The 17905-nt window shown below is 39.4% G+C and overlaps 1 protein-coding gene across 6 annotated transcripts in view; it reads left to right on the top strand.

The window, feature by feature from the left end:
- The first annotated feature begins 722 nt into the window (after positions 1-722).
- kat6b (K(lysine) acetyltransferase 6B) overlaps positions 723-17905 on the top strand; it is a 34163-nt gene continuing 16980 nt past the window's right edge. The window contains exons 1-3 of one of the 6 annotated variants that reach the window (XM_056760144.1): positions 723-922; positions 3809-4668; positions 17121-17229. In XM_056760144.1, coding sequence (XP_056616122.1) covers positions 4048-4668; positions 17121-17229 — 730 coding nt within the window. In that variant the 5' untranslated portion in view covers positions 723-922; positions 3809-4047. Of the gene's footprint in view, positions 923-1928; positions 2070-2091; positions 2566-2586; positions 2963-3150; positions 3172-3808; positions 4669-17120; positions 17230-17905 lie in introns of those variants that run through there. The other 5 variants (XM_056760145.1, XM_056760146.1, XM_056760147.1 and 2 more) reach the window with 5 other exon arrangements.

A 17905-nucleotide genomic window follows, 5' to 3' on the forward strand; every position in this document is an offset into this window, starting at 1 on the left:
TTTATTTAGTGCGCAATTTGTTTTCCCTTCAGGCACATTAAAACGTGCCACATCCATAGCCTGGCCAGGCTTCAAATTGCATTATGCTTTACCAATTTCTCACCACAAGGAAAATTTATGGGTGTTCAGGTGCATTTAACAGGCTTAAATACCTTTGGTAATTTTTGTCTTAAATGCGGTTGCATAAATGCAGATGAGTTGTTTATGCACAATTATTCATAATCATTGATACCGCAGCAGTGGTAGCATACTTTTTGCCTGTTTTATAATGCAATACCTTTATATACACAACTGTTAAATGCACAACAGCTTGTCTATCCTCCAGTGAGCAATTACAAAATAGCATAAAATAATAACAATTGTATTTTAATTTATGTATATATTACTGTCAAATTATGCAGAATAAAACATAAACAGTTTCTCTCCTATTAAAAGACATTATGTATCATGTCATTTTACTATTTACAGTATCTGATTGAACATGAACATGAACATTGCATAATGCATGCATATCCAATCGTTCAAAGAAAATGCATGTGACATTAAAAGTTTCCCCTTCAAAGAGAGGGCACAGCTTGTCTTTTCTTTTTCCCACCCATGCCATGTAGTCTAAAACAATGTACATTGTTTCCCAATGAGCGATGTGATGTCACATAGCGGTTAGAGCGAGTTAGTCCTCCTCTGTGGCTGATGGAGTGCCGAAAGGGGAGGGTACTACTTTGTCACAGACTCCTATGTAGATTAACCTTTCAATTAGTTGTTATCACGTTCCCTCTGCCTACGCGTGCGTTCATCTTCCGAATCAAACAGGACCCCGTTGGATTTAGCAGACTACTTTACGCATACATCATCATCTTCCCAGATAAACGTGTTTATATCGCTTCTGCGAGGACCGCGGAGAGACCGCGCGAGGAACTTAAAGGTAAATGTTCGCTTTGCCAGCGCTGTCGGGCATTTATCTCGGCGGTGTCTTGAGTGGGTCGTTATCGGTGACACGGTTTAATCGTTCAAGTTTAAGTTGCCTTGAGTGATGTAACTTGACGCGAGTGGGGAAATTAATTCGGGCTATTAAGGTTATTGGGTTACGCGAACCGCGCAAGTATCGCAAGCGGCTGCTTGACCCGCATAAACGGAATTTTCCAGATGCTATGTCTCCTCAGCTGCTTGAGCTTGAAATATGAGGATATTGGCGTTTCGCGTATTGTGCATAAATTGTGCACGCGTCGGTGCGTGTTATTTGCGGTGTTGTGAAGTAACGGGAGGAAACGTTATGCCATCATCCTCCGAGACATTCGCAGGATTTATAAATTTGCCTATTTGCACAGTGCCTTCCTATGGATGTAGCGTTACGCGCGCTCGATAGTTCGTGGCCTTCCGCGTCTTTTGTAAAGTGCAAAGTAATTAATAAATCTGATTACAGTGCACGCGGCGAGAGGAATGCCGAGGATATCTCAAGCGCTCCGACTAATTTATTCTCCATTACATTATTCTCTAAAAAGTGCGACTGGGTCGAGCTGCTATCATTGCAGTGTAGTGCAATGCTCAAAAGGGGGAGCCTTCTTAAAGGTGTAGATCGAGTCTCGTATGATTTTACATTTAAGAGCCATCAAGTTGTTTTAAAATCATTAGATTACACGATGATGAAAAAAATGTTGACGTTATCTTCTCGTCACGTTCTTCACTTGCGGCTAGAACTGCAGGTAGCGAGATCGATACGCAGTAAGGATCAAAGAGCAGTCGTCGCCTTAAGAGGCGGGTCAAGTCATTATTGACAGATTATGAAGCCAACCGGCTTCTCGAGAGGCTGAACTGTTTGCTTGTGATTGACACTTGTGTTATCAAACCAGGGATAAGTATTTGCCCTTTCCAACCAATATTAAAGTTTCTTGGGCGGGACCATCTTTGTGAAGGTAAGGTTTAATGAGACTCCATTGGGTTGTAATCAGTGTCATGTCGGATTCATGTAAACTACAACATTGTAACAAAATGGCGTCTGTTTAGTAACGCGACCGGGCAAAGCGGCGAAGTCACCTGACCTCTCCACCGTATTAAAGCGGCAAGAATACAAGGTTTGCGATTTGTTTCAGCGCGATTGTGACCGTGGGTTAATTGACGCGTTGACTTTGTCATCATAAATTATAGATAGTCATCTGTCGGAAGTAGTCATAAAGCATAACCTAATTTAGCCTGCCTTAGCTTAGCGTGCTATACTTGAGCGCAGTGGCTGTTTAGAAAGCCGATGCTGGAGATAAGGCGAACGCCTCTGATATTCGCTTTACTTTAGCTCGTTATCTCGGGTTTAATCGCTGGCTTTAGATGACTCGAGCTGAAGTGCGAATGTCATTAGACGTTTTGTGATGGGTTTTATTTGAGCAGGGATGATTTGACTGAGACTGTAAATGTGAAATGTCACGGCCAAGTCTTAGTTTGTGGCCAAAGCTGGAAGAGTGCGGATGTGATTTCAAGGTGGAATAAGTAAATGTCAAATCTTTAAAAACTCTGTATGCAGCGTGTTATGAATTGGGATGTTCAAGTTTGTCCACACGAGTTGAGCAGCCTAGAACAGTGAGTGTCAGTTGATTGATAGTTTATTAATAACACCTTGTTTTCCCGTCAGTTATGAAGTGTTTATATGATCCGCTTACTCTTGTTTGCTGTCATGCCTCCTCAATTAAACTCGAGTTATTTGGTGGCTATGTTGTTGGCTAACCGAGTTGCGCTGTTGAATTATTTACTGTAGCTTTTCTTGGATCTGTTCTGGCCGGATCGTATGTCTTCGAGGCATGGGTCAGGTGTTCCTCTCACTGTCTGTGAGGCTTTTTTAATACCACGTATAAACAAAACCTATAAGTTGTGGTGGAGTGGATATGGCTGCTGTTGGTGAGCAGAGGAATTCTTTAAAAATTGTTGAGTGCATGTCACCTGCTGGCTGCTCGCAGCACTGTCTTCCTCTGCTGCTGGGGTTTGTACACAAACACTTCATAAAATGCGTTATATTGGTGATGTACTTATGTTTTAGCTAATTATGAAGCTTTTGTATGTTTTTACAAATTGAATGATTTAAATAAAAACATTAGTGCATTTTTTTTTAAGTGAGCTGTGTTCTCAAAACCTTGGGAGTGGTGTTGTTGGGCATCATAGACACGTTTTCTTTTGTTGTTGTCTATGTAGGTAGGTTCAGAACGAAACCAGACGGACTAGTACAACCACAAAATTATAGATTAAAATGTTATTTATGGTTTGACGTAGTCTGGGCGCTTGATGTTTAATCTGTATCAAAATGTGAAATGACTTGTTTAGTAAACCTCATGGTTATACTGGTCTGTCTGGTCTGGGTCAGAGGGACTGGGGAAGTTTTCCGATTAGGGTATGTCCACCTAACACCTGAAAGTCACTACATGTATCCTATTTCAAAGGGCTGAACATATAGGAAAACGATTGTGCTTTACCAAACTAGCTTTGTAATAGTAGCAAGTAACTTCATCTGGTTCGACAACAATTTGGGTGTACTTTCTTTTTAGCAAAAGTTTTGTTATGACGTTATCAAAAAATATAAAATTATGGGGATGTGCTTTAAAATGTTTCATTATTTTCCAGTTGTGTTTGTAAGAATCAGTATTTGTTTTTGAACCTGTCTTATATCTTACTTTGAGGTTGGAGAAGTACAATGAATGTAAATGAGTGGTGCGGTTGGTTAGTCTAACCTCTTGGATCAAGTTGCCATAATTTGCTGTGCCCATGTAACTTTTTCTGGAGTGAGTATTTTTGTTGCGAAGTAACATGGTTTTTCTTGTCTTCATGCCCACAGGTGTAACTCAAAGGAATTTTCCAGCAAGTGTCTGACATTGGATTTACAACCACAAGGATTTTATTTTCATTCAGACAGAAAGGAAAAGAAATGAATAGCCAGTTTGGCTTTTGAGGAGTTACATCCTGTTCGGCATCATGTGCTAATGGCCGGCTTGTGTTGGTGGATGCATACGTTTCGCTCTTAAAAGAAAGGAATGTATTCATGGATCGCACCTTGATGAAACAACTTATTTCACCATGGTGAAACTGGCCAATCCCCTGTACGCAGAGTGGATTCTTGAGGCTATTCAGAAGATCAAAAGACAGAAGCAGCGGCCATCAGAGGAGCGGATTTGCCATGCTGTGTCAACCTCACATGGACTAGACAAGGGCGTCGTACTCCAACAGCTGGAGCTAGCTGTGAAGGATGGATCCATCCTTAAGGTTACTAGCAAAGGCTGCGCTTCTTACAAAGACCCGGATAACCCGGGAAGGATTGCGCCGCTCAAGCTGGGAGGGCCTGCCCCTGTCTCAGTTGTATCTGTGTTACCCCCAGGTGATCTCCGTCATGTGGATTGGAATAAAGTCCTTAGGAGGGCTATCGAGGGTCTGGGTGTCCCCGCTGGCTCTTCTCTAAGGAACATAGAGAGATTTCTCAGAAGCCAGGGTGACCTAGTGAATGTTGTGGCGAACCCCAGGTTTCAGCAGAGGCTGAGGCTAGCTTCTAAGCGGGCTGTTAACAACGGACGCCTACTGAAGGATGGACCACTCTACAGGATGAACAGTGGTGGACTTGGAGGAAAAACTTGCTTCAGGAGCGTGGGGGTCTTCGGGATAGACCTCCCACCTGTAACATTACTCCCTCATGAGAGAGAACAGGTATGGCAAGAGCTTTTTGTTTCCTACATCCTTACAGGCCTTTTTATATTCAATTTGTGAATTCCTGTGTTATGTTGATTTGTTTACCGGTTGTTTTTATCCATTCCAGGGACTTCCTTTAAAGTCCTTTTTTATAAGGTTTTCTCCTATAGGAACCTTCTCAGGAATGTTTGGGCACCTGCTTATTTTGTAAAACTTCATCAGTTTCAATGCCCTTGTACAGACCGAGAAAATAGACTTCGGTGTCAGAAACCGAGATTCTTATTTTAAATATTTATATGTTGACATGACCTCTGACTGACATTGACAGCTCTGGTATGGCAGCATTTATGTGCATATGAATGCTAATATGTTTATAGCTCATTTGTAACAATTCGGAAGTCTGTTGTTTAGCTGTTAAAATCAGCATTTGTAGCTCTTCGTGGCTTTACTATACAAAACTGAATTTTTTGCTTTGTTTTTGAAATGTCTTGAAACCTCATTGTTTAGATAAAGGGTTTCTTCCTTTCCCCCAAACCACTTTGTCATCCAGATGAGTGAACTCTTTGATTTTAACATTGTAAATCATCTTAAGGCTTTTTTTATAGGATAGTTCTCTAAATGTGGGCTTGATACTCTACAGATGTTGGAATAACTATTATATAATCGAGAGCTGCCTTTATGAGGGATCTTTTGATATGATGATTATTTTTAACTGGATTTAAAGTATGTATGTAATCGTTATCCAGACCAGACTAAAATTGTTTTTAAAGCTGGAATGTATAGGTTTAAAACTGTATTCATTATCAAACGGCATTTGCAAACACCTTTTACTGCTGCTGTGTGACATTTCTGAGTGTAACTTGATATTTAATGGAGCCAGGTGGTTTGAGGCAAGGCATTTGTGATGTCAGACTAAAAGGAAAGTTGTTTTAAAGGAACTGAAGTTACAGATTCCGATAAGAGAAATAAAGCTACATTTGTGACGTACACAGGTGTACTTAACCCTGTTATGCTGTGTTCACACCAAACGAACATCGCGTTCGTCGCTCTTTATTACTCGTGGGAAAAATTTGTTATTTTTGCCCGAGCGCCGAATCGTGCCATTCGCGTCGCCCAGCTCATCTGTTCGGATCTTTTCAGTGATTTTGTGTGTCATTTACACTCGTAAAAAGCTTAATTCGCGTTTGGTGTGAACACAGCATAAGATCTATGATTGTTATCAACAGTAAGTTTACTATAGTAAGAACATGCACTTCACCATCGTTTGTAGTTTTTTTTGGGTTTTGAGTTGTTGTATTAATTGTCTTATCTGTAGTATTTGCTTAAAAGACTGAATTCTTCAATACTATGTGTCCTGTAACTACACCGATTTGTTTCAAAAAGTTTGGGCTACAGTTGATAAACACAAAGTATGACTTTTTCAACCTCGACATGGGGTACAGAGAAACAGAAAACAAGTCAAGAAAGCGTTTCATTATCTGTCACCGGTCACTTAAGTTCCATACTAGGTGGCTCTTAAAGCCCTCTCTCTCTGCAGTGGTCAGCTAACAATTGGAGGCCATTTGGTAATCAAATCTTCAAGCACATTCCCTTGTCCACTCTTTATTGAGTTGCTCTTTGAAAGGAAAAGCTTTTGGTTTCTAGGCACGGGGGCTTGACTGTTGCTAAGCAATGTGCTTCATTGACCCTAGGACATGATAGCATGGTGCCAGTCTTTTTTTCACAATCATAGAGACGGTCTGCCGTCTTGCAGATGGTTCAGGGGGACTGCAGTGGTGGGCTGGCTGCTGATTAGCTCAATGCGTTAAAAGGGCTCTTTTGTTGTTAATTGTGTGCTTGGGGACTGGTCAGTCTGCAGCTGCTCCAGGCCTCTTTATCATATTCTGCGAGGGGTTAAATTATGAGAAAAGAGAGGGCCAAATCCGGCTTTCTTTTGTCCCATTAGCTGGCAGGATTAGATTTTGTGTTGAAGGTGTATTCGATCTCATGGCTGTTTTTAATAATGTTCTTGAAACTCTTGCGTAGCTTAAAAGATAGTAATTCAATGAAGGTCTGTTAAGGCTTGGCTGATTACATCTGTTCTTCAGTAATGGTGTTGAAACAGTGCTAGACTGCTGTTTACCAGCTGTGGCTGATGTGATTTGCCCACTTTCTAGAAATGTCATTACAGCATTATAGTCTCCTAAAGAAATTGACAGATCTCGCCTTAAAACATTCTGCAGTAAAAAGTGCATGAATAACATAAGAAAATCAATCGAGTAGTCCACTTGGCTCCCTAGCGCGTACTTGAATGCTTTTGCTGTTTAGAATTGGCATGCACAATCTGATGGCTGGATCAGTAAAAAGATAACTGACTTTTTAATCTAAACAAATCTAATGTGTTACACTTGGTAATTACTGTCAAACTCCAAAAAGGATAAATGTATCATACAATTAGTCCATAAGATTATAAAAAGCAGACGAATTCAAGACCTTTTATTTTTGCAGGATATCCTCCTCTGATGCACATCACATTCATCATTGTGAGTGAATATATTCAAACAAAAATGAAACAATAAAAGATATATGGACTTTACATTGCATGCTGTGATCAATTGTCTCCTTATTATGCGTAATCTGTAGATTAGGAATTATGTTTTTGTATAAAATGAGTGAGGTAAAGTTTTTTTCTTTTTTCCTCAGAACAAGTGTCAAGCATACTTGTCAACATTTGAGTACCAAAATCAGGAAGACTTGTGATGGGGTTTGGGCTATGGGGGTGATGTGTTTGCGACGGTGTTGTGCAGTGCAAAAAGGGCACCCCTCTGTTCTAAATCTTTTTAAATCTTTTAATTACTTTATCTAACATAACATGATTTTCATGTCAAATTCTTAAATATAAATCAATATATTTATTCGGAACAATAATACAGACCGTTTAAAGCACCTCTGCAAGGTATCATTTTAATTTTGCCAGAGATCTCGATGTCAGACATAAAATACATGTAAGCTCGGTTTAAAAAAAGAGTTAGCCGATTGTTTTCTATTATTTATTTACATAGATGGATTGTTTTTATTATTTATTTACATAGATGGATGGATTTACCAGTGTTTGGATATTGCAGCAATTATTTACAAGAACTGCTTCTGTTCACAGTACGGGACATATTAGAAATAAACTCCATATTACCATATTTTTATGAGTTGACTGGAGAACACAACGCTCTTTTCATAACGTGTTCAAAAAGTGTAACAACAACAGCTAATAAGACATACTTTAAAAACTAAGAAAAGATTACTTCTGCATATCAAGCTGTAATGTAACATAACCTTAGACTCTTCTGGATCTACCTGTCAAAGCTCTGGATGGAATGATCTGTCATCTCCAGTGAGCGGACACATACTGTGAGGAGCGAGCGTTAAATGGAAAATGCGGAGTGGAATATGCTGACCTTAAGCAGTGTAAAGAGAAAGTTTTTAGCGGGCATGTGAAATGAATTCTCTACTCCACTTCAGCTACCGATCAGTTTCGCCTACCAAAGTGTGCCTCAGCATGTGTGGGCAGATGGGCAGTGGCTCAAGCCGCGGAATCACCCTCCTGTTCACGCGAATGCGTTCTGGTTCCAGCGAGTCTGGGTTTCAAAGGAGAAATAACTGAAATACTGAAGTTTTACTGGAGAAATAACAAAACGGGAGGATGGCGGGAGAGGGGTTTGAAAAACGGGAGACTCCCTGCGAAAACGTGAGTGTTGACAGGTATGGTCAAGTACTAACTCTGTTTAGTCGGTGCATTATTTTCCAACCAGGATGTGCAAAAACAATCCCTTTTATTGGAGTCCCTTTTAGGCTTGTTGCGATAGTCCGTGTTACCAGCGATCTATCGGTTACATCACTTTTTAAACTCAATGCAAACAGGGAACCTGAAAACATTACTGATGCAACCTGTTAACTTTGACTGAAGGTGGCAGCATCCAGAGGTTACACTTCAAATTTACACGCACACCTTAAAGCGCACCACAAAAATGAGTTTGCTAAAATGGGTCCCGCAGCATTCTCTCTTGAGAACTTTGAGTTAGTGATTTAAGATGTTTTGGGTATTAAGCCTATTTATTTGTCGAATTTGAATACACCATTATCAACATGGTGGATCAATCTTTTGAAGCTGCAGGTCCGAAACTCTGGAACAGTCTACCTCCTCATATTAGATTAGCCCCCTCCATTTCTGTTTTCAAGTCTTCTTTTTTAGACATATCCATTTTTTCTAGCTTTTAAAACCCCCTAATCATTGGTTTAAACGTTGTTTGTTACTGCTGTGTTTTAATTTCGTTAGACTTGTTATTTTTCGTTTTTATTCTAGTCTGTACAGCAGGTTTTTAAATGTGCTTTACAAATAAATGTATTGTATTGTATATTAATGACTCAAGCTTACCTTTTTGAAAGCATTTTGTTTTAACCTAGTTTGAAAATCTAGTTTGAACATCTCTGCTAACATGCATAGATTAAGTTTTCTTGCGGTTCTTTGGAGTTTGTGAGCAACTATGTTTGGCCTGTGTAAGCGCATTGCTGTCATCTCCTGCCACTGTGACTTCTGCTGAATGCTTATTTAAAAGTTGTAGTGTGTTCTTTCAATATTGCTGGTGTAATTCTAACTGTTCAATCAGCATTACTGTTTGTACGGTCTGCAGTTTATATTAAAAACTCATAGTAACTAATGGCTTTTGAGTGCCAGACAATGAGTGTTTTTTTGTTGTTGGCCCAGTGATTTAAGATTTTTGGCTGTTTTTACAAGGGGTGGGATAAAAAAATCGATTCACATATGAAGCGCGATTCAGTCTTCTAGTGAATCAAATCGGAAGTCAACCGCGAGAGAGGTGCGGCACCCGGTCCATTTAGAAAGTGCAGAGATACAGCAGTGCATACACAAACAGTAGAGAAAGAGAAAACCATTCAGCCCTGTAGTACTAAACTTCAATATAACTAAATACATTTCTGGATGGTCTTTCTCTGCATCTACCCTGTGCAGTGAGTGGCAGGGAGGAACAGCGATGCTAGGAATTGCCAATGAGTGCAATATAGTGTTTCCCAAAACCTGTCTTTGTTTAGATTTAAGAACATGATCATACTTCTGTAAATATACAGTTTGTTAGCCAACTCCCACCCGCTGCATGAGACAAATACAGTATATTGCCAAAATCACCTCTCTTATAGCAGATGATTTGGTCAGAGGATTTGTCAATTTGTGAAAGTGACTGCCGTTTAACATGTTAACATGTGGCACTAATGAATTGCTTTTATTTACTATTAAACACTTGTTTTATGTCTGACAACAGAAAATGGAAATGAGAATGTTTTTATTTGGCACTCTGTTGTATTAAAATACAATATGAGACTGTTCAAAGACTAGAAGCAAAAGTGCCAAGGCTAGTCTGTCTGTGAGCGCAAATGTGACGTAATGACGTTTTCTGTATGGTACTTAGTACGTCAAGAATTGATTCTGAATCGATCGTGGGGGACCAAGCGATTGCCACCCCTAGTTTTTGGAAGTGTACTTTTATTCGTCTGGTAAAGATTTACATATTACAGTGAATGTTTTCTTCATAAAGAAACTTCAAACTCTATGGCAACAAATAAATTTAAACAAAGTTCCTAGGCCAATACTATACTGTATGCTTTGATGTGAAAAATTGGATTACCTGGTTTCTAAAGTCACTACTGGAGCAGATTGAGATCTCTGCCTCTGTATCTCTGTAGAGTTTCTGGATCAATTGTGGTCGCCATTGACCGTGTTTGTCATGTGTTAACAAGTCTCTACCCATTAAGCTGCCACCACAACCACCTTCGCGTGCATAATGGGGAAAGGGTTAGAAGGATTCTGAAGTGGAGATTACTTAATTAGGGCTGGAGTAATTGTCACTTAACTAACCTGAGTGTCAGATACCTGCGTTTGTGCCATGTTGCTGGTCCTCGGGCAGATTGACGTGAATGAAGTAATGGTAATGTAATAGCCCTGCCATCCTTCTTCAGTTGAGCTAAATAGAGCTGTTGGAAAATGTTATGGGACGAGTCACAGGTCAACGTTAGAACAGATCTGCCCTACATTCCTCCTTCATGCTAAAGCATAAGCATGACAAATTTGGCTTTTAAAAAACATAATTCTCTCTGTTTGCTATTAAACTGCTTGAAAGATGATGCCGATGTGTTTGTCGCTGGATTTGGTGTCGCAAACCAGGTGAAACAAATCTGTGTCAGTTACTGCCAGAATGTCTGGTTATGGGCTGAAGGCAAAGCTTACACACGAACACCTTTTAAAAATGTAATGCCCCTGCTTGTGGCTATTCAAGCTGAGATCTCAGGATTCAAAGGTTTGGAGAGATTAGAGCAGAAGCAGACAGGTTAAATGTGGGCTGAAATTCAAGTTTGCATAATTTTTACTGATCATTACTCTGTTTCACAGTGGATGCAACAGGTGATGGATCACGTAGCCTTAAATGTTAGCATTTTACATACGTTAACATATCTAATGATTATGGATGGGACACCATGCTTCGCTTTAACTAGACATCCAACAACCAAACAGTCAATTAGTGCGGTAGGCTAGATTTTACTTCTCAGTTTAGCTGCACTGCTTTAATTGGTTTGCTGACAGCGTGCTGTGATTTAACTGTTGGACACATTGCAAAGAAAAATTCTCTTGAAATCTTGCATGTTTAATTTGTCTCTTAAATTCAAACAGCAGTGCTGCCACAGCCACTACGCATGAAGACTCAATTATAACAATCTTGTAGACAAAAAAAGTGTTTACCAATAATGTTATTTTTGGATTATTGCTTTTCACTAATTTCAATGTTATGTGCTTAGAAATATTGTGAGAAAAATGATATACACAATAACACATTTAAGTGTTGTACACCAATTCTTGTGGGTTGAAAGGAAGGATGAGGTGGGACGGCAGTCACTTCTCATTTTGCAATGAATGACATTTTTTTTTCCATTTAAAAAAAATATTTTGGTGAGTCTAGAGAAAGATTATACCGGTGTAGTTGGGTCATATGCCGCTTTTGTAACCAATGAATTGCTGTTGTAACCATTAAGTTAAAACCTTAACACATGTATTGCATGTATTTATTGAATGCCGCTGTGACTAAACTAGAGCGAGTCACAACAACGGAAGTTCAAAAGTTTGTGCGTCACGTGATTTATGGAGCCTTTAGATAGTCCAGGATGTTATGTTTTGTCTTTAAATGCTTTATTTCTTTTATTTTTTTATTTTTTAAATGACTTGCGTCTTTAAATTAGTTAAAAGTTTACCTCAATTGGTCTGTTTAACAGCAGATCATTGCAATACTACTCTATGAACACCCATTGCTCTAAAATAAATTGTCAATTGGAGTCAACGGAGTTGATGCAACTCTCTCTCTCAATGGCTCTGCTAAAAACAAAACAATGTCAAGCGTCTCTTAAAGTCACAGTTCTTCCTAAAATAAAAATTCTGTCATCTTTTACTCGCCCTCAAATCTGAGTAAATTTTATTGTTCTGATGAACAAAGAGAAAGATATTTGACAATGCTTGAAACCAAGCAGTTCTTGGACACCATTGACTACAAAGGTAGTTCCTTTAAAGGTCCAGTTGAAAAAACAGTTTCTGCTAACCTCATATTGAGTACCTATACTTTGTTTCTTCGAAGAGTATTTAATTTAATCACATTTATAAAAGATAGATAGGCTGTACGATTATTTTAGAAAACTGACAACATCCTGGTCGTGTTTGCTGGAGGGGGACTAAATCACGAGCACACAATACATCATCGCATTATCCCTTCATAACTGCTGAATCAGTATAAATTTGTGTTGATTACATTATGCACGTACGCACCAATTGCCAAGAAAACATAGACATATGACTTGTTTTCACTTACCGCGTGCAATTCATGTCCGGCATCTTTTACCGCTGAGACTGCTCCATCAATCAGTTTTTAAACGATCTGCAAATCCGTTGTTATATCCACCATTTATATAAAATCCACCGTAGTGTTGTCATGGTACCAAAATGTCAGTATTTGGTATGAATACCCGTTAAAATCCACGGTTCTCTGTATCAATGTCTGTACAAATGCAAAACACAAGTACATGCTAATTGAAACACAATTTTATCAACAAAGCTCATTGTTAATATAAATGTATAAAAAGCAATGCCAAGTTATTTGTTGTTGAAACTGTTGTGTGCTCGCTGCTGATGCTGATGAACATCCTCCCAAGTCTGCTGCTGTATAAGGCAAAACGAATAAACTTCAGTAAGTCAACTGACTGAACAAACATGCAGATGCAATATTGAAACCAACCTCAGTTTTTCAATGCATTTATACAAGATTTATTTACATTAAGGTAATAATAATTACAACAGATAAATTTGTGTTTGTTAACCTTTGGTGGTTATCTATCCAAGACATACACATTTCTAGTTAAAAACATATTGTTTAATTTCTAGCACAAACATTTCTGATAGGCCTCTTTAAAGTAGGTCATGTAAAAACCCTATCATATCCTCCCATTTATTTTGCTCCATTACATTTATAAAGGCATTAAATGGTTAATAAGGACACTTGACTGGATTAGCATTGGTGCTAACAAATTTACACTCAAACAGGGACGTTTATTTTAATGTAACCTTTAACTTAACATATGATACAACATTCATAATGCAAATGCTAACAGAATTGGAAACTTACCGCTTGAACTTGTTCAAATAAATCCAGATGTTTCCTCCTTTCACCACAAAACTCTGTTTGTTTCTTCGTAATATGACTTTAATCTGAAGTATTTCTGCACACATCTCTTGTGGATTGGAGCCGCGCTTATCCGCTCATCACGTCTTATTCTGTCTATAAAAAGTTTCCGACTGACAACCTGTCAGACAGACCATCGGTACCCGTTTGACCCGGTACGTCTGTGCTACCGGGTCTTATGAAAATTAGGTACCACCAACTTTTAATTTTTAGGTACCGACTTGGACCCGAAGTACCGGGACTTTTGACAACACTAATCCACCGTTCATATAACAACAGTCACTTATATAACATCCATCACTGAAATGCCATGAGAAAACAAACACAACTCAACTTCTCTCACTATCGCAAAAACAACGAGCTGCAGCTGCAGGCCCACAGTGCATCCAATCTTGATGCAGCTCAAAGACAGTGTTTTGCACATTTGTACCTTTACAGTTTGTTTTCCCCAGTGCAGCCACTCCAAATGACTTAATTCATTCTGCTGTGAATGCACGCTAGCTCCACTTAGTGGACAGAATGACTGGGAATGCTCGGGTGTTGCATTTGTGGTGGTGCCATTGATGAGATGTTTCACGTTGTGAAATGAGGGGGTTGCACTTCATTTTAACGTACGTGTACCTATAGTCTACTTACCTAAGAAAGCACTGGGTAATATAAGGTAACTACACGGTATAAGTTTTGGGTTAGGTTCAGGGTTAGTACCTAGTTTTTACCCAGTTATTATATTTACTGTAACAAATACACCGTATGCACATTGGAAACAGGACTGTAAAATGAAGTGCTACCAATGAGTGTACCACTTTAAGTACAGACTCTTGCCTCTTGGAACGGTGGAACTGTCCTTTCTCAGAGATTACATCACATTTTGTTTGTAGCTGGTTTAGATGGGAATGCTGAGAATGTTCCTTTGCAAACATTCCAGATGGCGTATTTGTCACAGTATTCAGCAGGGTGTAGTCACCAACCAGCACATATTTGTTTTCACACCGGATTAGGAATGTGCCCTGGTGCTAAATTTGTATGTGTTTAGTTGTAGTTGTAAAAATGTCCTTCTTTATGATTGCCTCCAACAACTGTTAAGTATAATATCCTCATAATAGCCGTATCATATACACTGGGAAGAAAACATGACCGTAGGTCTGGTTCTGGTGGATTAAGGGTTTGTTTTGTCCAGCTGGATTTATGTGACACTTAAGCATTCCAAAAGTCATATTTACGCCGAGTAGTTTTAAAAGAAATGAACTTGAGAATCTGCTAGCATGTTTATTTATCTTACATGGGTGTGATCTGTGCATTCGAGTACATGCTAAATTAATGTCAAACATAGCAGGCTTTATAAGTAGCCATGCTTTTTCATTCAATGCGAGCATCAATACGTAGTTGTGTAGTGTAAGTAAATAAGAGCGTAGAATAATCCAATGGAATTCTACCATTGAAATCAATTTACCGCTGTTTCTGAATGATGTCGCATGTAGAGCTGCAGTCGAGGGGTTATTTGTATTTATCAGACGGCAGTGCCTGTGCTTGCCCCTCCTGTGCATGAATACAGATGTATTGTTTGAAGGCAATTGAGGTCAAGCATTATGTGCATGGTTGGATTTTTGTTGTGGATTGTGATTACGTTGCCCTCGGGGAGAGAAAGCCTTTATATGCTATGAGTACACATTCATTTCGGTCTCGAACCGACACGTCGTTCGCGTGAAGAGGCGTGCGTATCATTCAGGGGCCATCGATTGGAGCCTTTCAATTGGCACTTAAATGAAAACTTGCAATGTTTATGAATAACCCATCTGCAAATTGATGGTCTGCCAAAATGATTAATAGGCCAGGGATTGATTGCCTGTTGCATAAAACAATTAGTCTAGCATTACTCTCAACAGGTTTCTCACCAGAACAGACACTCCATATTTATCAACACGCCACAGCGGGGATCTCAGTCTGAGTGGTTCTCTTGAGATGGTGTAGAGAACATACCCAATAGATGTAGTTTTATTCCATCTTCTAATACCCCATCTGCATTTGATATACGCAGTCCCCGACGGATCGCTCTCTCGTTGACAAGCCTTTTGGGAGCGAGTCAAACCGAATCGCTCGGCTGTTTACTCTCAAGTTCTTCTGGTTCCCACTTCTCAGGAGACCGGTGTGTTATCGCAAGCATTGTGTAATGCTGAATTCAAAGCTTGAACAGGCTTACACAACCCGTGCTGAGATGTAGTTGCGACTGTTTGGAGACATGAGGGTATGGTGGCAGACTATTTCGTCAAGATTCCACCTAACCTTTTTCTGATCTCCGCTACAAGAATCCTGCATGCCACAGGCTTTCGTGGGAAGAAAGATACAGTCTTATCTCCAGAGCTATTCACTGAGCCTGTTCAGTTCCCCGTAATCTTCTTTTGGCATCAGCACCTTGCGTTACCCTCGCTTGGAGGGCACTGACTACACCTCGCGCTGTTGTATAACATCCCATTGCCAATATTTACACAAGCTCAGCGCTGTGTCACGGCGCTCGGCGATACGGTGAGGCGGCGTGTTGTGACGTACAGTCATGAGGAAACATCCTGCTGGACATCCTTTATCTTTTTATCGGTTGCATGGCTTTAATTGTTTAAAGGACTGCTGTTTTGACTTCAACAGAGGAATGTAATCTTTACACTAGTCAAACTGATTTCATGGGGGACATTTGGACACCCGTTGTTTGTGGTGTATCACATGTCATGGATTCTGGGTCTGGATCTGCTAATCCTGGAGAATTTAATTTACGGCGTGAAAATTATGGCAGTGTTTTTACCTCATGATACCATGATATTAGTTTCCTTTTTCTCACAAATTGTTTTGGGAAGTTAGATTAACCACATTTCAAAGATCGTATGTGAGCGGGTGAAAATCAAGTTATTTTTTATTTGACAAATATTCTTGCACAGAATGAGGTAAGAATATAATTACAGACGTCCAGTGGAGATGAAAGAGAAGCAAGGGACTAAAAGACTGGAATAATATCAAATTATGACCTACATCTTTATATAATATCATATTGCCAGATCCCTGCTGGCGCCCTCCCCTATTGAAAATCTGACCAAAATGTTTGCTTTCTTTTCGCTTAATATATATTTCTGCATAAATACATTTGAGTGCTAAAATGCACTAACACACAGCGATTTTATTTCACTTTGTAATGATGTTAGATTGATTTGAGGGTCCTTGTGTTCATACCCTGACTCTGCCAAAAGCTGCTTTATATTTGGCACCATGTATTTGTCCTCTATAATCGCTCGGCTAATAACTCGCCGGCTCCCTGGGTTTGTAACCACCTGTCTAGTTTGACACTCGATATTCAAACGAAGCTAATGAAAACACATGCCAAATGTTTTATTCTCCAATCTGCACTCTTTTTATGCCTCTCATGTGTCTCGTCTTAGAAATGATAGTCGATCTGGTGTTATAAATCTTGTTGTGTATGTATAAAATATGATTTAAAGCGCAGCGCGCTTCAGCTATTCACCCACCATGCGAATGTTTAGCTACAGTAGATCGTCTTTAATGTTTTATCCTGTCAAACATCTAGACTTTGTAAACGGTACCACTCTCCAGCTGCTTTGATGTTTGAGGGCTTTAAAGAAAAGTTGCTTTCATGCTTGTTAAATTCAAAGCAAAACAAGTCCAAATCGGTTTAAAAAATGAGCATTTTTGTCGTCTTCTCTGTTCCAGCCCCGTGCTGACCCGATACCTATATGCAGCTTCTGTTTGGGCACAAAGGAATCCAATCGAGACAAGAGATCAGAGGAGTTGCTGTCCTGTGCTGACTGTGGGAGCAGCGGTAAGTAACCGTGTTTGAACTCTCAGCCTGACTCGTGTCCATATATGGCCAGTGCATCTTCTCAACGTCTGTGCCAACTGGCCGACAGCGAGTTATCGTCTAGCTCTGAATGTTTTTGGTGGTTATTGAAGTGTGACTCAGACTTCATAAGTAAGAGTTCAGCTGAAACAAGAGACTATGTTTGGTTAACTGCTCACAATTGAAGCAGTGATTGAGGCAATAATGTCAAAGCAGGTTAACAAGCACTTTTTAATACTTTTTTCGATAGATATATGAAAAACCCTGTGAACAAACATAAAAAGTAACTAATAATAATTATTTATGGCAGAAAAATCACAAAATATGGAGATACGAAGTTTCAGAAAGACAGAAGCAATATTTAGGTTGATAGGATGGGTGTTAGGTGACTAAATTCTGTTTAGTTCACTAGCCGTTAAAAAGTGAAAAATGAAAATTCTGTCATGATTTACTCACTTTCGAGTTATTCCAAATCTGTCAATTGGGGGGAAATCTGTCTGCTTATAAGCATTCTTCCAAATATCTTTCTCGGTGTTCATCAGAACAAAGAAATTTACACAGATTTGGAACAACTCAAAGGTGAGGAAAGGATGACATAGTTTACATTTTTGGGTGAAGTATATAAGACGGATTGTTCAGTATTGAAATTATTTTCCTG

The sequence above is a fragment of the Triplophysa dalaica genome, chromosome 11, assembly GCF_015846415.1.
Source record: "Triplophysa dalaica isolate WHDGS20190420 chromosome 11, ASM1584641v1, whole genome shotgun sequence".
NCBI lineage: Eukaryota > Metazoa > Chordata > Actinopteri > Cypriniformes > Nemacheilidae > Triplophysa > Triplophysa dalaica.